This window comes from Mirounga leonina, unplaced genomic scaffold (assembly GCF_011800145.1).
Source record: "Mirounga leonina isolate KUSES-001 unplaced genomic scaffold, KU_Mleo_1.0 Mir_176, whole genome shotgun sequence".
NCBI classification, from domain to species: Eukaryota; Metazoa; Chordata; class Mammalia; order Carnivora; family Phocidae; genus Mirounga; species Mirounga leonina.
The window spans coordinates 8036658-8058810 of NW_023270454.1; the positions used below are offsets into that span (position 1 = coordinate 8036658).

Genomic DNA, 22153 nt, shown 5'->3' on the forward strand with positions numbered 1-22153 from the left:
CGGAGTACCTGCTATGAGACATGCCCAGACCTGGACACTCCAGGGGCACAAGGGGGGTGAGACCCATAACACCTCCAAACTCATGCTGGGAAGAAAGCCACTGCCCAACCTCACTGCCCTCTCTCCCCTTTACAACCATCTCACCTCCTGGATCAGGAAACTTTTTTTGTAGCTATCATATTTCCAGCCATTTCTTACTCCAATTTCCATCATTTTCTCCTGCAGAGAGTCCTTAAAAGCTTCTATGTGAGGCAGCAAAGTGGAGCCAGTGGGCTTTCCAGTCCTACAGAAGAAACAAAATAAAATGTTGAGACAACAGCGGCTACTGTGGGGCTAAAATGAAGAAGGAACTAGCTGGTCCCCCTTTTATTCGCTTTTAAGCCAGGGGGAGGAGAACCAACAGTTAATCCAATTCCTATCATGGGCCAGGCACTGTGCTGTGCCAGGTCCTGGACATCAAAACCTATGAAACCAGTCTAGTGATGCCCATTTTACAGACAAGAAAACTGAGGTTCAGAGAGGGTTGCTGATGGGTGCACAGCCACACAGCTAGTAAGTGGCAGAGCCAGGCTTTGGACACTGATCTGTTCAACCTCAAAAGTCAGTCTCCCCACGCCAGGGGGTTGCCACTTGAAAGGGTGAGACTTGAACTACATCTTAAAAGATGGGGAAGTTTTGGGGAAGCAAAAAGGAGGAGGAATTATTCCCCGTGGGGACAACATAGTTAACAAAATTTCAGAACCTCCCAACAGTAAGAAGCAGCAGGTTATAGAGGAGACGGCATAGGTTTGAGATCTTGGCTCTCTACCTGTGAGCTGAGTGACACTGGAAAAGCTGCATCCAGTCCTCTGAATCTCAGCTTGTCCCCTTGTAAATAGAAGCTACTTCAGAGGGTTATTGAGAGGATCTGATGAGATTATGCATGCACAGTGCTTAGCACAGCTCCTGACACATCTCAGTTGCTCCCTGCTACCTCCAGGCTGGCTGGAGACGGAGGCTGGCACTGAGAAACAGGATGGGGAGAGAATGGGAAGGCCACTTGGAGGCAGGTGGAATGTCTTGAATTGCATTCTTTTTTCTTAAGATTTTATCTGTTTATTTGAGAGACAGAGAGAGAGAGAGAGAGAGCTGGTGGAGGGGCAGAAAGAGAGAGAATCCCAAGCAGTCTCCTTGCTGAGCATGGAGCCCAACGTGGGGCTGGATCCCACGACCCTGAGATCACAACCTGAGCTAAAATCAAGAGTCCAGACGCGTAACCAACTGAGCCACCCAGAAGCCCCTTGAATGCCATTCTAAGGAATTTGGAGTTTATGCTATAGACTTATAAACAGGGGTAGAGTAGATGGAATGGCATGATCCCAAAGGAGTTTAAAGAAAGATGGGGGCAGGGCAGGGGAACACTGAGTAAGAATCTAGCAAAGGTAGAACTGTTCAAGTAGCAGCAGGTGGCGAAATGCCAGAGGCGAAAGAGGGGGCCTGGCGGTAGGCTCCTGCACTGGGGGATGAGGAGAGTCTGCTTCTGTTGATTGAGAAAAGGACTAAAGGTCAAGGAAGGAAGGAGGCACCGTGAAGCTCACACAGCTAGTAAGTGAGTGAGCACGCAGTATATCAAAAACAAACACAAAGTCATGGGTCAGCCTCTTTGCCTTTTTGCATTCAGGAAAATTTATAAAGCCCATGTGTTTGCTTAACTCCACACTCTCCAACCAAAATAACCTGCCCGGGGCTCTGAGCCACAAGAAAATGTATCCCTTGCTGCATGTATGAGATATTTGAAAAATACTGGAAATCACAATATTAGTCTGAAAGCAACATCTCCATCTGCACTCCAGGTCACCATGAGGAATTAAGTAAACCAAACCAAGAAGGCTTTTGTGTTTTGCCAGAGACTAAGCTTTCCTCCTCAAGTTGCAAGCTACTCTTTACACTTCCAGATCCAAAGTACAAATTCTTCTAGAGATGAGACTCGGGTCCAATGCTCTTCAGTTGTTTGTTCACGAAGGAGCAAGAGAAAGAATCCTTTACCTAAAAATGCCTCCAAAAACGGGATCGATCTGGTCATAGATGGGCTGAGTGATGGCTTCGTTCAGATCTATTCTTGCGAGGGTCCGGGAGGCATAGATGCCATTCTTCAGGCAAACAGCTTTCAGAGTCTGGTGAAAGCCCTGGTTTCCTCTACTCCTCTAGGTAATTAAACAATAAGATAGTAGAGTTAGTACATTACTCTAGTTAGTACACGTTAACTAGAGTGTCACGGGATCAGAATCAGATTGCCTTTGGCCAAAGCCTATGACCAAGGATCACAGGGAAGAGGAGGGACGACATGATCTTTTAACATATGCGTAAGCTGGACAGAGGGCACAGTGGTCATGCCTCAAGCTCCAGAGAAGCCTGTGCTTTTGATCACGATCTCCTCGTACAGCTTATAATTGTCTGTTTACTTATTGCGCTTCGCTGCCTGAACAGCAGCTTGTTGGAAGCAGGCATGGTGTCTTATCCATCCTGATGTTCTCACCATCTGGTGTATTTGTTAAAGGAGCAATTTTTAAATGAAAATGTGCTACGACCCTACTGGGGTGTAGGTTTCAAATTTTCCAAGCAAGCCTGAAGTTGTTTTTTAATACTTTTTGTTACATGTCTAATGAAATGTAATTTGATTTGTACATCTTCATAATACTTCTTTCCCAGAGAAATAAATTCACAAATCAGAGGCAAAAAAATACGATGAAGCGAGAGCCACAGAGACATTGATAAATCTTACCCAGATGGCGATCCTTAGTAAAGAGATTAAAAATATATAAGCACTGACCAAAATTTCAGTAGAGGTTCTTGTGATCAATGATATATGCTTTAAGGAACTCTGTTTCAAATGCAAGGCTATGTTGTAAGATATGATTGGCATCATACCATATATGTTTTAATATTCTGTCCTTTTCACTTAATATTATAACATGGGCATTTCCTCAATTCATTGCAAATACTTTCAAAAATTATTTCAATATCCACAAAATATAATATCAAGTGGATATAACCTAATTCATGTCACCACTCTCTTATTATTACACATTTTAGGTTATTTTGCTATGTTACATAATGATATGATGTCAGCATATAAATGTTTGCCCAAATTTCTGATCATAGAGGAAAGTGGCCTATCAAAGACACCTTAGACATGTTTGTAGTCACCGAGAAAAATGCCATTACAGAACTGATGAGACAGGAGAATTCATGGGAAAATTTGTGAAGGCCTGGAGATGGCCGAACTGCTCCTTCCTTTCATGGAGACCAAAGGAATGGTCTCCATTTTGTGTCTTCACCTTCGCAGAACGCACTTACTCACTTTTGGTGATCTGGGGTCTTTTAGCATCATAAAGAAGCCATTCTCCCCCAGAGTGACTTACTTATCTATTGCTATGAAACAAATTACCTCAAACCTAATGGCTTAAAACAACAAAAAACATTTATTGAATACCGCTCACTAGTGTTGTGGGTCAGGAATTCAGATATGGCTTGGCCGCTGTTTCGCGGTTCACAAGATAGCCAGGCTGTGCGTCTAAGATTAAAAGGCAGAGAAGCGACAAGTGCATGAGTCAAGGTCACCGAGAACAGACAATCTGCACACTAGGCTCAGGTGGTACAGCGTTTACTGACAGCAAGAGGAGAAAAAATGTGCACAAGATCCAGCCTTTGCAATGCATGGGTCCCCTACGGCCAGCAGACCCACACCACAGCTACTGCGGATGACGCTCCTGCACACATCCCACATTGTGTGCAGTACAAGGACCCGGGATCTGAAATACAGAAAACTGGGAGCTTGCCTAAGGGCCTTGGACGCCTATGCTAAGCAGAACAAAGAAGTACTCACTGAGCATAAAGCAGAGAACAATATTCCCAAGCAAGGCGATAAGCCCAGCACAGGCTGAGGCCTCTTTTATCTCTCGGTAAGGAAGTGTTCCAGGCCCAAAGCCCACTTTTATGTGGCCAAGTTATGTTTGTGTGTGCGTGGGGGGGTGGATGTCGAAAGACTTCATGCCCGGGCTGACCTTTCCCCACAACTGGCCAGTGCTGGCTCGGGGCTCCGCCGTGAGTCTCCATCAGACGTTGGCTGGGGTTACAGTCACCTGAATGGGGCTGGAGGTTCTGCTCCCAAGGAGGCTCACTATGGAGCTGGCAAGGTAATGCTGGCTATTTGTGGACCAAGCTTCACTACTTTTATGGGGATTGACAAATTTTAAACTACATGACTGGTTGGCAATTACAAGTAGCTGCAATAGTTTGCAGAGCACAGTTAGGGAGGTGCAATAGGCAAGCGTAGGGGTTGGGCATCCAGGCTCTGAAGACAGGCCTGTGGTAGATGTGGATCCCATATGTGGCCACGGAAAGCTGTTCAGCCACTGTAAGGCTGTAAAATTAAAATAATAATAAGAGTGGTTACCACCCAGAATTGCTATAAGGACTGAATCAGGTAATGTACAGTATCTGGCACCAGAGTAAGCATTTTATCCACGTTTGCTGAATGCATGAGTGAATGCATGTGACATACTATATTCATGGACACTCAGCCACCCCCCCGCCCAGCCATGTGGAAGGCACTCCACCTCTCATTCTCCTGTGTCAAAATTCTAACAGTCCTCTCCAGTGACCCCAGAATCTTTCCCACTTCTATACTCTTTTAGCCCATGGAAATGTAGAGCTCCATTACACACCACCTTCTCACTGCTAACATTCTAACTTTCCAACTCATATTACAACAATGCCAACAACATGCAATCTATGCACTACTCCCAGCTCTAGAGACTTCTGTATCATCCTTGTCCCGTGAGCAGTGTTGTTCATCATTCCTTACTCTTAATAGGTGTCATGGAGTGACCTGTATCCCTCTGACTTGACATGTTAAAGCTCTGAGCCCCGGTGTGACTATATTTGGAGATAGGGCCTTTAGGGAGGTAATTAGGGTTAAACGAGGGCATAAGGGTAGGTCCTAAGCCTATTGGACTGGTGTCCTTATAAGAAGAGAGAGAGATGCCAGGGATGCACACACAGAAAAAAGACTGTGGGAGGACACAGCTAGAAGGTGGCCATGTACAAGCCAGAAAGAGAAGCCCCAGGAGAAACCAACCTTGCACTGCCTTGATCTTGGGCTTCTAACCTTCACAACTGTGAGAATAAATGTCTGCCCTTTAAACCACCTGGTCAATGGTATTTTATGTTATAGCAGCCCTAGCAAACAGATACGAGAAGCCTCTTTTTTCACCCCTTAGCCTTAGATAAATACAGCCTGGCACTTACATCTTTATCCTTCAGCTACCTCATATAAGTAATTAAGAGATAAAACAACAATTTGCAGTCCCCTTGAGAGATTACAAGATGTTTCCTTATTATGTAATCTAACTGGCATTTCTATCAACCCTAAGATAGGTAGGGTGAGTATTTAGCATCCCATTTTACAGAGGAAAACACCCACAATCTTAAATGGGTTGAAGGTCTCACCCGGGGCTATGCTGTACATGATGGGTAGAGCTGGCACTCAAAACAAGACCCTCAGTTCTCTCCTGGGTCCTCGCGATGCACAATCGGACAGTTCCCTGTATGGGCTTTCCTGTATACAATTTTCACTCTCTCCTACTCTCGTTTAGCTCTTTATTTCCTTCAAAAGCCATGAAATAGTGCAAAAAGAGCATGGAGATAAGGCAGATGTCACCGAATATCACAGGTCCTCCCTGGAGAGGGTCACTCACCACCAGGCATGCCCCAAGGATCCGTCGGTAGGAAGTCCTGGCATTTTGGACTCCTTCTTGCAGAGGCTGCTCTATGTGGGCAAAGCACTGGTCAATGGCCTTCTCCAGCAGCTGTATCTTCTCTTCCACAAATCTCCGCAGTCCACTCATGTGCAAGTATTCGTTCTAGGGACAGGGACCATAAGAAGCATGAGGACACCCCCTCCCTAAGGGCACTCTCTCTTCAAATTTTGCTTCCTTTATGCTTGTCCACTAACACAAGATTTGGCTTGAGCTAATCACCCTCAGTTGACTTCTTTTGTCCCAGTAAAGCATCCCTCAGTGGACAGACCTCCTTAAGCTTTGTGGGTTGGAGAGCACAATATATATATGCCTCCTGCAACTTACTTTAGGTGTCTAATCCATTAGGCTATTTGAGGGAATAACTACTCAAATAAAAATCCAAATGCTGTTAAAACATATTTTTTCAATGACATCTGATTCCACAAACATTAGTAGGCTTTGTGCACAACACAGTTTTTGAGAATCTAGTTTCTCAAACTTTAACATGTGTATAAGTCACCGGGAGAGTTTGTTCAAATCTGAGGACCTGAGATTCTACAATTCTAGCAAGCCCCCAGGTGATGCTGATCTTCTGGGCCCTGGACCACACTTTGAAGAACAAAGCTACAGGACGCAATAATAAAGACATGGTCCTTTCTTCAAAGGAGAATATAATCTAGTCGAAGAGGAAAAGATCTACTCAATTAATACAAGGGAGAGACAGCCTTGACCTCTAGATTTCAAACTGGGAACTCTGTAGTGTTATTCCGTGTGTGAGAATCTTGAGAATCACAATGCCTACAGCAGATGGAAGCCACACTACTTAGCTCAGCACTTAAGGGCTCCTCACAGCAAGGACTCAGCCAACTTCTCCAGCACCACCAGCTCTTTGCCCAAAATGTCATCCCATCCCAGGGTAGCTGCTCCTGAACTTGCTACCATTCTCCAAATGTGTCATCCCTTTTGTACCCCATGCCTTTACACATGCTTCCCATCCTTCCAGACAAAGCTCAAAAGCCACTCCCCATGTGATGCCTCCCCTGACCCCACTGGGTGGAATTGGGGCTCTCTTTCCTATGCTTCCACTGAATCTTGTACATCCCTGCATTACAGCCCTCCTCCTGCTGTGCTATGTCTGTCTCATTCCGTATCTCCTTCCCTGGACTAGGAACTTGCTGAAGGATCTGCAGACTGTGTTATTCATGTTTGTTTATTCCAAGGCATGGCACAGAGTGTGCAGTTGATAAACATTTTGGAGTGAATGAAGGCCACAGAGAAATTGCCAGATAATGTGGGGTTTTAAATTCTATTCCAAATTTGATGACGGAAATCGCTCTCAAATTGATGTGTGACCTTACACAAACGACTTAGATCTTTTCTAGATCTTGACTGCATTGAAGTGAATGAAGCTGAATCTTCCTGAAAACAGCCTCAAACCCCCATACTTCTCGAGACTTAGAATACATAAGTTTTAAAGTTTATGGAGACTATTCCATGGATTCTCATAGTTTTTCACTGGTAAGAATTCTATAAGTCATACTTTTCTTTCAGAGTGCCCTCTGGATTCTTTTGAGTTTGTGGTGTTACTGGTGATCAAAAGGAAATAAGAAAGATGTCACCAACAGAAACTCTACAGGCAAGATTCTCACAAAGTCTCATACTCAACAAATCGTTGTTAAATAAACAAAAGAATGATAAGAAAGGGCAGGTCTGGGAATAAAAGAACAGTAAGAAGGGGAAAGGCTTACATCTCCTACGAATAAACGCAGGGCTCATTTGACATTAAGATGTCATAATCAGCTTCCTACTGATTCATAAAAAGAATGACTAGATCCCTGTTCATTTAGAATCAATAACTACCCAGTCTATGGCCATACCACCCTGAACGCGCCTGATCTCGTCTGATCTCGGAAGCTAAGCAGGGTCGGGCCTGGTTAGTACTTGGATGGGAGAATAACTACCCAGACTCTATTTTTTTTTTTTTTTGGTTTGAATCATAATCTTAAAAAATGATCAATCACCACATTTTTTCAGAATGCAAAGGAACTGACAAAACTCTTGCCTTCCAACTTCCCATCAATGAACTAAGACTGAGACCAATATCTGAGGCCAAAGGGTTTTGAGGAAAAGTGCTGGCTGACGCCCATGTGAAGGGCTACCCCAAAAGTGCTAACCAGCACCCTCCTCTGTGTTTTCTGTCGCCTACAGCCTGGCCCTGAGGATGGCACAGAGTCCCTCCACGGGCTGCCCCTCCCCCTTAGCCGAGAAGAGCACCGGGCAGGCACTTCTCTGATTGCAAAATGCCTTGTCCTTGTGTTTGTAAAACAAACCAACCACACACAGCACCACATCTGATTTGTTTTCCATTAGCACTTCCAAAAGCAATCTTTTGCTGGGCAGAGAGGCAATTTTCACCCTGAAGAACATTTTCGGGAAGTTAGAAGGTCAAATGCTTCCCTGGTATTTCAGAGGACAGTTAAGTTAGAAAATCTCAAGATTCCAGCTTGTTGCTGTTGTTTTTGGTTTTCCCTCAAAGAACTAGGCCAAAACAAGGCATAAGAAATATGATAAAAAAGACAGGGAACCTTGGTCTGTATGTCACTTTTATATAGAATTTTTAAAATGCAGACATTTGACCAAAACTGCAAAGACCGTCAACAGTTGGCATTACTTACTTTTCACATTGAAGTCAGGTCTCCATTATCTGCCTCCCCTGGCCACGCCATAGGGCCAGCCCAGGGGTACCTTCCCACAGTCTCAGAACCAGCCCCTTGACCCCTCAGGGAGCCCTACTGGTTCACTTTCTTTGCCCCTTCCTTGTTCGGCATAACAAAAAGTTGGACAATCTGGTGGGGCAAATCTGATGGTTGATAGCAAGTATGGAAATAAACACCAGCCAGATGAGAACAGGCGAAGGCTCTTTATCCAGAGCTTGCTAGAGAAAGAGAGTCAGCCACCATCACTTGTGTTTGGCAGAGATTCAAAGGCAGGCGGAGGAGTGGGAAGGCTCCAGGCACGCCCCCATCAGAGGCCACTGCCATAGGGGAGCTGTGGGTGGGCTAATTAGAAGCGGGGATCCTATGTGATTCATTAGGGTGCATTAGTAGCCCATTTGGGTCTGATTGTTACAGACATCATTGCTTAGCTTCTTGGATTGTTCCTAGAGATGGCAGTCTGACTCCCTATGAATGTAACTTACAGCAGGCTGCCCTCCTGCACTGTTTGTTGTAGATAAGAGGTTGGTTTCCTAGGCAGGTTGCTGCAGGCTGTTTTATTTTATTTTATTTTATTTTTATTTTTTTAATTTTTTAAATTTATTTATTTGACAGAGAGAGACACAGCAAAAGAGGGAACACAAGCAGGGGGAGAGGGAGAGGGAGAAGCAGACTCCCAGCTGAGCAGGGAGCTCAATGCGGGGCTCGATCCCAGGACCCTAGGATCATGACCTGAGCCGAAGGCAGACGCTTAACAACTGAGCCACCCAGGCACCCCTGCAGGCTGTTTTAATATATGATTGCCTGATTGTATATTCAAATGCAATTCAAATGCAAATGACTCACAGAGAAGCAGTATAGTTGGTGATTGATTGAAATGACAGATTTTTTTTTTCGAAAACTCTCCCCTGCCTCTAATTTAGCAGCCAATCCATCTTATTTTAGAGTAAAAAAATAAATCATCCTGGGGTGCCTGGGTGGCTCAGATGGTTAAGCGTCTGCTTTCCGCTCAGGTCATGATCCCAGGGTCCTGGGATCGAGCGAGCCCTACATCGGGCTCCTGGCTCAGGGGCAGGGAAACTGTTTCTCCCTCTCCCTCTGCCTCTCCCCTTGCTCATGCTTTCTCTCTTTCTCTGTATCTCTGTGTCTCAAATGAATAAATAAAATCTTTAAATAAATAAATAAATAAATAAATCATCCATCAAAGAGATAAATTTGTCCATTCCTATGAGAAGAGTATTTGGAACTGGTCATTCGGAAGGCCAGCATTCAAGATCGTGAAGATATATATCTAAACTCTTTGCTGAATGTCCCTGCTAGCTCCCTTCCTCTCTCACATTATTGTACTAGGCTGCTCTGAGTTTGAGATTCTGACAGCACCGGGGCATAAAGGAAATCCATAGACAGATGAAATTTTTTGGACTGTATGCCTAACCATGCCTCTGTAGGATAACCAAGAATTGTTGGTATTCTACGAGGGTGACACAAATCAATTCTGTTATTGCTTAAACACATTCCATCTTATTCAAGGTCCCAGGAGAGGTGAAAGTAGCTGCTGATCGTTTCTACATTTTCCTCTCAACCCCTCTGTCAGGCAAAATATTATTCCTTTCTTTTTTACTCAAATGTCACCATTGTAACCCTCAAATTATCTCTGTCTTCTTTAGATATTCTGAGCTTACTATCTTCCTTTGATATGAAAAGAAAAAATATTGTAAGTTATTTTCCAAACTTGGTAAAGGGAATGTTCTGCCCAGGCTGGAAGACAGAGCACACACATAAGTATCTCCCATACCGGCAGGTTTTCCGTGCAGTTGAAACTGTCTGTGAGGAGCAATAAACCAAAGGCTTCAGTCACATACTTGGTCACCATCCTCCTCTTCTTGTCCAGGAGTCTTTTCCTGATATAGCCTCTTAACCTGGGGATTTCTGGAATTCACAGGCAGCACAATTTTAAAAGGCCAGAGTTCACAGCAAAGAGAATTCACAAAAATGAACAGATCGGAATGGCAGTCTGAATTAGCTACAGCTGAGGTCCTACATGGGCTGACTGCCCACTATACCAACTTTTCTAGGGGATGTTTTTTTCCATGTCTAGGATCAACAATAATGAATGGGCAAGTCAGCAATGATGAATATTAATTTTATTTAGTGGTACAAGTCCAACTAAGTAGAAAAGTGCAGGCTGGTTAGAAACATTGGTGCTTCCCTCGGGACTGCTACTTACAAAGAGTTGAACAAAAGGTGCTCACAATCCCAGAGTCTCAGCTCTTCCGTCCCCCTAGATTTTCCATGAGAATTTCTGCTGAATGGGATTTTGGATTAGAAATTCCTCTTAGTCCTAACCTTTTGTTGGTCAGAAGATAACAGGTGTCATCCTACTTTTCTCCTTGTTATTCCCATAAGCGGAAATTCTTCTGTATCATTCCTTGCGTATGCCATGCTGATTATTTCTTTTATATCCTTGTTCAAGAAGTTCCCCCATTTCTAGGAACACTTTACACCTTCTGGCCCTTCACCTCCTCTCCCACGCAGACACATCAGGTAAAATGCATGCCCGTCTTAAGCCATTTTAAGCTTGGATCAAAGTCAAGCTCAGAGCCTGCCTGCTTGCCCACTTCACATTGAGTGCTCCAGTCACACAGACCTCTAGGTTCTCTGGGCTTCTATTGTATTCACAGCACCATTTAATTAAGCCTTATTTGTACCTTGATTTTTACACATGCCTTAGTACTAGCTCCTCATCTAGATTTTAAGTTCTGTGAAGAAAGGGGTCATGTCTTCTGCTTTTTCCTCCTCAGAGACAAAGCATACAATAGATGCCGGGTAAACACGTCTAATACTTGTAGCAGGGTGAGTGATGAATTACAAGCCAAATACTTAGGAAATGACAACCCAATCTCTGACCTCTACCAACTGTTGGTAAAATTTGGATGAAAAGAGAAACTGTGGTCTCAGGCACCACAACAATGCAGAGAGAAAAACAGATAACATCGGCTAACAGGTATAGAAACTGCGACAAGCTGGAAATGACACACAGAAAATTCTAGAGAGGTAATTCAATGTGCCGAGCTTCATCTTGAGAATTCTAGTGACTGAGATAAAAAATATATATAAATTACCAGTTTCCTCCTCAGTGAGGAGAGCCTGCTGCCAGTACTCCTGGGCGCTGACTGTGTACACCAGATCGGAAGCCTCCAGAACCTTGGAGTCAGCAGGCAGTTTTCTCTGAAGTGAGAGAGACACACAGGGAACAGAATAACTCAAACATGGTGAAGGAAACAACGCGCAGGCCTTATAAGAACCTTCAGCAAGCTTCCGCTCACTCACTTTCAACCCGGCAAGAGCCCCTTAAAGAACACAGCACACCTGTACATCAGGTGTTCCCATCTGTCCACACCTCACAAGGATGGACATTGTAAGAAAACCGCTGCATAGAAACTATTCTCTTGGGAGTTAAGAATAGCAATTCTAGAAGGAAATGTGTAGAGAAAATAGTTCAGAGTGTACTGAAATGTTCAGAGAGAGGAAAAGTACCGGGATGCTTTATGGAAAAAACACAAAAAAAGCCCAACTCCGGCAAAGGCGGCAATGGGCTAGAGCCGGCTGCACCTGTTCCTAAGAGCCCATTCACAGCTCTCCCCGGCTCCGCCTTTAGTGACATCACCCTGGTAGCTTGAACTTGGCAATGGTGGGAGTATTACACCTTGGGAATCAGCAAATGCTAATAATCAGGGCTTTTTTTGTTTGTTTCTTTTCTTTTCTTTTTAAACAGAGGGCTGGTTATTAAATATTTACCTACGCCACACAACATGGGGCAAAGGTGCTGTGAAAATACAAGTTTCTTAGCTGGGTGCTTAGTGAGTAATCAGACACATTTAAAAGCAGAGCGACATTTAAGTAAATCATGGTTTTAAATGTCAAGGACTTAAGAATGTGAGGAAATCTTTTTTATGATTAGAAAAATCATGATCACAGAGAAGTCACACTGGGATTAGACACAAATATTGTTCCATAATCTTTCATTATTCTCACTTAAAAGAAAAGAAGGGGTGCCTGGGTGGCTCAGTCAGTTAAGCGTCCTACTCTTCGTTTCAGCTCAGGTTGTGATCACAGGTCGTGAGATCGAGCCCCACATCGGGCTCTATGCTGAGCACAGAATCTGCTAAAGTTTCTCTCTCCCTCTCCCTCTGCCCCTCCCTGCCTCTCTTTCTCTCTCTCAAATGAATAAATCTAAAAAAGAAAGAAAGAAGAAAGAAAGAAAGAAAGAAAGAAAAAGAAAGAAAGAAAGAAAGAAAGAAAGAAAGAAAGAAAGAAAGAAAGAAAGAAAGAAAGAAAGAAAGAAAGAAAGAAAAACCATAAAGGGTTGTGTGTGTGTGCATGGGTGTTTGGGGGCAGCAGAAAACTGTAGAGAGTTGTCAATCTCTTTCTGATGCAAAGATACAAAAGAGCTGAGTGAGTAGTCCACTGGGAGAGGCGAGAGACCACATGTCTGGCAAGCTGTAAGCCCATGCAGTCAAGGCTGGAATAGAGATGCCTGGGTAAGCTTCCAGCAGCCCCACACACTACAGTCAGGGCTGAAATTATACAAAGGATCTGCCAAGATTAACTTTTCCCCCCTTCTGATAGAATTTTGACTCTAGCAAAAAAGTTTAGGGAAAGTTGAAACTATTTTCTATTGGGAGATAAAACTGATGTGGAATTAAATTTAAGTAGGGTTTTAGAACAATTGAAAGAAAGGAGTATGCCTCACTGTGTCTAGGTGTTTACATTATTTAAAATCTTGCTCTAAATTCTGTATACCTCTTCTAAAAATTATTGACGATTAGTTAGCACTTATGTTTGTTATTATAGTACAGAGAAATATTTTTATAGTGCCAATGAAGTGACTACAGTATGCAGGTTCTGTATTATTATAAAAGAGATGTAGAAACAGTTACAGCTAGAAAGTAGGATCCAAGAGGTGAGTGGATATTCATCCAATTATCCCATGGAAAGATGGGTCACTGTTACAATTTACACACATGGTTGGTTAGGACAGTGTATAACACCACAGATATTAAAGTTTGTAAGAAGATATTATATATGAGAGAGGAGAAAGCCTATAGCTCAAAATAGAAGGGATACTAGATAAAAGCAGAATCAAAGGGGGATAATAAAGCTGGAGTTAGCTTGAGATCAGTAATATAAATCATGACCCCATTTTCAAAAAAAAAAATCTATCTTTTCTAGCTTTGTCATTAAAATAATTTTGCAGTGATATCACCCTGCCCACTTCTTTTGCTTGTATGAAATCATTTGATACGGACCCCTAGCACCCCAGCTTTTATTTTTAGTATTATTTTTTACTGAAAGAAACCCAAGTTTCTTTGAGAGTAGTAGTTCCATATCTTGGGGCAGGGAAAAAATAAAAGGAGCCTGAGTATCTTGTTGTTGTCAAAGAGCAAAAATATTTTTGAAAATCTCTGGGTAAGGCTAAAAGGAACCAGCTTAAATTACAGGCTCCCATTGGCCAAGAGGTGAACTGGAACATCAAAAAGAACACAGTAATTCTGTGAAAAGCCATGAGTCTATTATAATCCTCAAACTAAGTAAAATAAGTAATAGTAATAAGAAAAAAAAAATGTATATGTATTGGTCTCTTCCCCCAGTTTCTGACACAGGGGGCTCCTAAATTCCTTATAAATCGGGGTGCTAGGACAATATTTGGTTCTAACATTAGTCTTTGTCCCCAGTTCTCAGCACAGAGCTCCTAAAACCACTGTGATTTCCTAAGTGATAAGAGCACTAGAAGCATCTCTTGTCCTAATATTTGGTCTTTGACTCAGTACCTGACACAGATCCTAAATCCCTTGGAATTTCCTAAGTGATAGGAGTGTCTTCTTTTTCTAATGAGGCAACTCTGGGTGAGCTCCTGAATGGGGGCTGGTCACAGATCAGGTCATTAGAAGTTTGGAATTTTCAGCCCCACTCCATCCCACCCCCATTTTCCAGAGAGGGTAGAGGGACTAGAAATATAGTAATTGATGATGCCCCTGTGAGGAAACCTCCATAAAACCCCAACAGTATGGGGTTAGGGAGCTTCCAGGTGGGTGAACACATCCGCATAACGGGAGGGTGACATACTCCAACTCCATGGGGACAGAAGTTCTTGCATTTGGACTCCTCCCAGGCCTTTCCCTATATATCTCTTCATCTGGCTGTTCATCTGTAGCTTTTATACTTTATTATATTTTTAAAAACTGGTAGATGTAAGTGATTATTTCATTGCATTCTGTGAGTCATTCTAGCAAATAATTGTATCCAAGGGGGAGGAGGTCATGGGGATCTTCAATTTGTAGCCAAGTCAGAGAGAAGTTGTGGGTAACCTAGGGACCTACTATTTGCAGTTGGCATCTGAAGTAGGGAGCAGTCTTGTGGGACTGAGCCCTTCACCTGTGGGATCTGATACTATGTCCAGGAAGATATTTTCAGCTTGGGTTAAATTGTAGGATGCCCTACCCCATGACCCAGCAATTGTACTACTAGGTATTTATCCAAAGGATACAAAAATAGTGATTTAAAGGGGCACATGCACCCCAATGTTTACAGCAGCAATGTCCACAAGAGCCAAAATATGGAAAGAGCCCAGATGTCCATCAACAGATGACTAAAGAAGATGTGGCATATGTATACACACACACACACACACACACACAGAATATTACTCAGCCATCAAAAAGGATGAAATCTTGCCTTTTGCAACAACGTGGATGGAACTAGAGGCTATTATGTTAAGTGAAATAAGTCAGTCAGAGAAAGACAAATACCATATGATTTCACTCATATGTGGAATTTAAGAAACAAAACAGATGAACATAGGGGAAGGGAAGGAAAAATAAAATAAGATAAAAACAGAGAGGGAGGCAAACCATAAGAGACTCTGAACTGTAGGAAACTAACTGAGGGTTGCTGGAGGGGAGGTGGGTGGGGGGATGGGGTAACTGGTGATGGGCATTAAGGAGGGCATGGGATGTTAATGAGCACTGGGTATCATATGCAACTGATGAATCTCTAAATTCTACCCCTGAAACTAACAGTACATTATATGTTAACTAAAAAAAAAAAAAAAATCATAGTGTCACAGAGAATTGCTTAGGGTGGGAAAAAAATCCCAACACAGATGTCAGAAGTGTTGTTAAGTGTGTTAGCATGGATTGGAAGGATTAATATCATTAAAATGTCCATACGGCCCAAAGCAATCTACAGATTCAAGGCAATCCCTATCAAAATACCAACAGCATTTTTCACAGAACTAAAACAAATAATACTAAAATTTGTATGGAACCACAAAAGACCCCAAATAGATAAAGCAATGCTGAGAAAGAAAAACAAAGCTGGAGGTATCATGCATCTAGATTTCAAACCCTATGACAAAACTATAGTTATCAAAGCAGTATGGTACTGGCACAAAAACTGACACATAGATAATGGAAGAGAATAGACAGCCCAGAAACAAACCCATGTTTGTATGGTCCATTAATCTACAACAAAAGAGGCAGGAATATACAATGGGGAAAACACAGTCTCCTCAATAAATGGTGTTGGGAAAGCTGGTCAGCTACATGCAAAAGAATGAAACTAGACTACTTTCTTAAACCATATACAAAAATAAGCTCAAAATGGATTAAAGACCTAAATGTAAGTCCTGAAACCATAAAACTCCTAAAAGACCAGATAGGCAATAAACTTTTGGACATTGTTTTTGTTTTTGTTTTGTTTTGTTTTGTTTTGGATCTATCTCCTCAGACAAAGACAACAAAAGCAAAAATAAACAATTGGGACTACATCAAACTAAAAAGTTTTTGCCCAGAGAAAGAAACTGTCAACAAAACAAAAAGGCAGCCTACTCAGTGGAAGAAGATATTTGCAAATCCTATATGTGATAAGGAGTTAATATCCAAAATATATAAAGAGCTCATGCTTGGGCACACCCCCCAAAAAACAAATAATCTGCTTAAAAATGGGTAGAGGAACTGGGTAGACATCATTCCAAAGAAGACATATAGATGGTCCACAGACACATGAAAAATGCTCACCATCACTAATCACCATGGAAATGCTAATTACAACCACAAGATATCACCTTACACTAGTCAGAATGGCTACTATCAAAAAGATAAGAAATAGTTAAGTGTTAGTAAGGATGTGGAGAAAAAGGAACCCATGTGCACTGTTGGTGGGATTGTAAATTGGTGCAGCCACTGTGGAAAACAGTGTGGAGGTTCCCGAAAAAAATTAAAAATAGAGTACCATGTGATCCAGCAATTCCCCTTCTGGATACTTATCTGAAGAAAATGAAAACACTAATTTGAAAAGATCTATGCACCCTCCCGTTCACTGCAACATTATTAATAATAGCCAAGATATGGAAGCAACCTAAGTGTCCATTGATGGCTGAATGGATATTCCACATACAGTGGAATATTACTCAGCCATAAAAAAGAATGGAATCTTGCCATTTGCAACAACACGGATGGACCTACAGGAAATTACACTAAGTGAAATAAGTCGGACAGAGGAAGACAAATACCATATGATTTCACTTATAAGGAATGTAAAAAACAAAACAAATGAACAATCAAAACAAAATGGAAACAGACTCACAAATAGAGAACAGACTGGTGGTTGCCAGAGGGGAGGGGGATGGAAGGATGGGCCAAATAGGTGAAGGGGATTAAGAGGTTTAAAGTTCCAGTTACAAACTAAACAAGTCATGGGAATGTAAAGTACAGCATAGGGACTATAGTCGCTAATACTGTAATAACATGGTGACAGATGACAGACTTATTTTGTGGTGATCGTTTTGTGATATATAGAATAGTCAAATCACTATGTTGTACCCCAGAAACTAATATAAAATTGTGTGTCGACTGTACTTCAATTAAAAAAAAAGAAGTGTTGTGAGTGTGTTAATAGCATGAAAGGAAAGGAGAGACACGCAGGAGGAGTAGGATGGTTTTCGTTAAAGGTACCCTAAAGCAAAGGTAAAATGCTATGTAATAACCAGCTCCAAGCATGTATCTGAGAATGTAAACACCCAGCTCTCTTTCACCTGCCACATACAAGTCGTCATCCAGTCTTGTGGATGTGAACTCACTAACATCTCTCGAACACATCTCCTCTCCTCTAGTCCTATGGTGACTGCCTTGTTCAGCTCTTAGCACTTCCAGCCGGATTATAGGAGAAGCCTCCCAAACGGTCTCTCTGCATCCAGTCTTCACTCACCCCTCCCCCCATCCATTCTCCTTAATGCTGAGAAAATAATCTTTCTAAAATACATAGTATTACCAGACTGAGGTCTACAAATGGAGTCTCAGGGGTCTGTCATTTTTCTTACAATATGTTTTCCTAATTTTTATTTTTATAATAAAAAATAAGCATAGGAGAGATGATGGACTCTGAAAAACAAACTGAGGGTTCTAGAGGGGAGGGGGGTGGGAGGATGGGTTAGCCTGGTGATGGGTATTAAAGAGGGCACGTTCTGCATGGAGCACTGGGTGTTATGCACAAACAATGAATCATGGAACACTACATCAAAAACTAATGATGTAATGTATGGTGATTAATATAACAATAAAAAATTTAAAAAATAAGCATAGACATCTATATGAATGATTGCTTTATAATCAAATTCTGCCTCACATTTCTTTTTTTTTAAGATTTTATTTATTTGTCAGAGAGAGAGAGAGCACGCACACAAGCAGAGAGAGGGAGAAGCAGGCTCCCCACTGAGCAAGGAGCCCGATGTGGGACTTGATCTCAGGACCTTGGGATCATGACCTGAGCCGAAGGCAGATAAGTAACCGACTAAGCCACCCAGGCGTCCCTGCCTCATATTTTCTATGATAAAGATTAAATTTGCTCCATGCAGTACAAGTGAAGGGTTGATTCAGTCTGAAGTAAAGTGGTTGGAGAATTAAGGTGTCACCTGGCTCTCAGAGGTGTAGGTGTGTAGACCTAAAAAAGACTTATATGATAATAGAACAATAGTCCCCCCGCAAGCTGACTCACTGTTGTCCAGACCCTATCTCATACACACACCAAAGCGCCATATTTATTAGTGATATAGTTGTGAATTGTATATTGAAGTATTTTGTTTTTGTTTCCAGAAACAATATGATGAGGTACTCATTAAGTGCATATTTCTTGAATGCCAACAAGAACAACTGAAGAGAATAAGAACAGCTTTGCTCATTTATTGCCTCATTAAAACCAGCATTTAAGAATTGGTTGGTCAAAGCCTTTGGCTTAAGTACGAGGTCTGATTATTCTGAATTAGAGACAAAAGCTTTGACATTTTCAATTCCACTTTGTACATCAGGAGTTTTCTGCATCCGTGTAATTGAATTCAAACGACAGAATGCAATTAAATATAGAACTGGACATCAGGCCATATGTTTTTACTATTATGCTGCACCAAAGATTTAGTTTCAGCAAAACCAAAACATCTATCACATTATACTAACCCTGATATATCTCGTCTATGTTTTGTTTACAGCTTCTCTTAAAATTGGTTTCAGTTTTATCCTTGTATAAGACAATTATAGTAAGGAGTTTTATGTCTAACTATTTTAGTGGCAGAATAACAAAAATAATTTAAGAAAATGCCAAGATTCCCACAGAACAATTTCTCAAGCTTGAAAAACACAGCTCGGGGGGGCGTCTGGGTGGCTCAGTCAGTTAAGGGTCTGGCTCCTGATTTTGGCTCAGGTCACGATCTCAGAATCGTGAGATCGAGCCCTGTGTCCGGCCCTGCACTTGGCGTGGAAACTGCTTAGGATTTTCTCTCTCTCTCCCTCTGCCCTTCCCGCCCTCCCACCCCCATCCCCCCGCACCTCCCTGCTCAGGCTCTCAATCTCTCTCTTTAAAAAATAAAAAAATAGCTCAGGCCTTATCTCCCAAGACTCCTGCAGAAAGCCCTTTCTCCCACTTCCTCACCTTACTACAGACTACTGGTTCTTTAAAATTCTTCCCAGGAGCATGAGGAGTTTTCCCTGCACCTCTCTGCAACACCCCTCCCCGCCTGCCAGCATGATCTGAGGAAGATCGTGGGTCCCCACAGCACCCTATGCGTTCCTCCAGCGAATCACCCTCAAACAGTGTGGTGATCTCTGATTTTACCTGCACGTATTTCTCAGTGGACCACATGCTTATCCCATCTTTCCAGCAACCACAGGAGGTAGATGTTATCATTTCCTCATTTTACAGATGAGAAAGCGGAGGCTCAGAGAGGAGCAGTTATTTGCCTAAAGTCACAGTTATTAACCAGTAGGACTAAGTTAACTCCAAACTGTCTGCTCCAAAGCTTTTGATGTGGCTACTACACAGGACCCAACAGACATTTGTTTCTGCAAATTTGAGTGGTTGAAAAGCCGAAAAATACATAGGGAAATCTGTTAACTCACCTGGAGTTTTTCCTTGAGAATTCTATTCCATTGTAGTTTTATCATTTCATTTCTTTCTAGAACAGCCTCCCGCTGACTTGAAATAGCTCGCTAGATTGGAGAAAGAAATGAAAGCACGGCAAAGGGTCCAGGGTTATCAAGAGTGATATGGTGATAAGCTGCACAATTGTTTTTGGCATATCTTCATTTGGGCCAGACAAATGTGTATGTATTTGAATTTTATAATATTAATCATGAAAAGTATTATTAAAAATAACTAGTTCATGCATATGTCCAAACTCATTAAGTTGTTACATGAAATGTGTGCAATTTTTTGTATATAAATTATCTACCAATAGAACTTAAAAAAAAAGTAACTAGTCCGTACTTACATTTCCCACTTTTCTTTCCCTGGAATGAAAATTGTAACAATTACTTACCCCATTTTATGTGTCACAGCAGCCTCAACGTTCCCTAAAAGCAGCGTATACAGTTGTGCCTTAACACCTTTACATAAGCTCTCTTTGGTCCAAATGTCCTCTCTTCTGGTCCACCTGCAGCGTCCACTTGAAACAAGTGTCTTTATTTCTCAGTGCTTTGTTGGTGGTGGAATTTTCTGTGACCCCGCCCCCCTGGCCCAATCAAAATGCAGCCCCCTCTCTCTGGATCCCCACAGCCACTTTGCTTGTTCCTCTTTTATAACCTTTAACCATCTTATAAGACAGTGGGCTCAGTGACTAGTAGGCTCTATGCCCCTTTGAATCTGCAGCCCCTACTACAGTGTTCAATAAAGGTTTCATAAATCCCACTGAATCATGTTCAGTTGCAGAGCTGACACTGGAAGGGAGAGCTACAGATACTATTCTGGGGCAGGGGACAGGGTGAAGGGAGCCTGCAGGTGAAAAAAAAAATGAAGCTTTAGTTCCAACCTAGCCCACGAAAGCAAGAAGCTGGGGGAAAATCCTTGGCCTATTTCTTTACCCAGGAAGTTGTCTCTGCTTAGTGAATTCCTGGAGACACGGATTCAAGTTTCAGTGGGTGTGGGGGAAGGGCAGAGATGACAGGTGACCAGTAAGGATGCTCTTATTAGAGAAGCATTAACAACGTTATATCTGGTGACTATGTGCCCCGTGTTCCCAGGACAGACCAGTTGATACTTGCAAAGTGTGCCGATAGAGAAGAGAAGTTACAGCTTTCTTGGTTATGGAGGTACAGGGATCCATACAGAAACCAGCATATCTTAACATCTATTAAACTCTAAAAGGCTTACCTTCCACTAAAATTTTGTCAGAATTTGACTCTGTAAGAATGCTGTTACTTTTGGTCAAATTCTGAAACATCGAGAACCTTGCTCCAAATGGGTTTAAAATCTGAAACAGAATCTGACACTTCAAAGCTGTGCAGTGCCAGACAGTATTATAGAAAGTGTCTACCAGTTGGGGAGGCGTCTACACGTTGCATATCTGCAGGGGCGGGCACACCTCCAGGAGGTGCTCTTTGCATCTCATACACACAAGTGGCACCCTGTAGAGGGTCAGCCTACTGGGTATTGAGCAGCTACTCTGTTAGAGGGGCCACAATGTTCAGATTCCCAAGACAATCTACCCAAGGGTCCTAATGTCCTAGGAAGTTACCCAGACTTCTCTTTCATCCCCAACAGTTATTTCCCTGGGTCTGGAATTTCCAGGGGTCAAAGCTCTGTTGTTGCAGAAGTCGGGACCCACGGAGGAAAGCCCACAGGTCGGCGAGCCCAGCCCAGTACCTTAGATATTCCGGCAGGTGGAGTTTGTCGGTCTTAGTGACCACCAGGGCAACATCCCGGCAGAAGCCCCTTTGGCAGGCTTTGATGCTCTCATTCAGAAGGTCTGCATGGGCTCTCCCTCCAGAAACTCTTTCGATGTCACTGATCACCCAGATCACTGAGCATTTATCAATGGTCTGTGGAACATAACCACAGTAGGTTTAGGAACATAAGTGGCGTCTCAGTTGTAGAGGACATGACCCCTTAATGTATCATTCATGTCCTCTGTGCTCTGCCCCATCTCTCTTCCAGTCCTACCTCTCAGCTCTCCCCACCGCACTCTCCATGTACCAGCTCAAGGCTGAGCTTCTTGAAGTTCCTCACATGTAACTTGCTCTTTTATCCCTCAAGACCTTTGCACTTGCCACAACCTCTGCTTGACCTCCGTTTGCCCTTTGAGACTCTGCTAATGACCACGTGAGGATGGATTGG

General features: G+C 42.6%; 1 protein-coding gene across 1 annotated transcript in view; it reads right to left on the bottom strand.

The window, feature by feature from the left end:
* The window catches only part of NUGGC (nuclear GTPase, germinal center associated), a 61529-nt gene that overhangs the window by 8847 nt on the left and 30529 nt on the right, over positions 1-22153 (bottom strand). The window contains exons 10-17 of the mRNA XM_035022624.1: positions 21683-21858; positions 20313-20331; positions 19942-20031; positions 11617-11722; positions 10290-10423; positions 5739-5903; positions 2026-2183; positions 145-283 (exon numbers count right to left, since the gene is read on the bottom strand). Of these exons, the coding sequence (XP_034878515.1) occupies positions 145-283; positions 2026-2183; positions 5739-5903; positions 10290-10423; positions 11617-11722; positions 19942-20031; positions 20313-20331; positions 21683-21858 (987 nt within the window). The remainder of the gene's footprint in view (positions 1-144; positions 284-2025; positions 2184-5738; positions 5904-10289; positions 10424-11616; positions 11723-19941; positions 20032-20312; positions 20332-21682; positions 21859-22153) is intronic.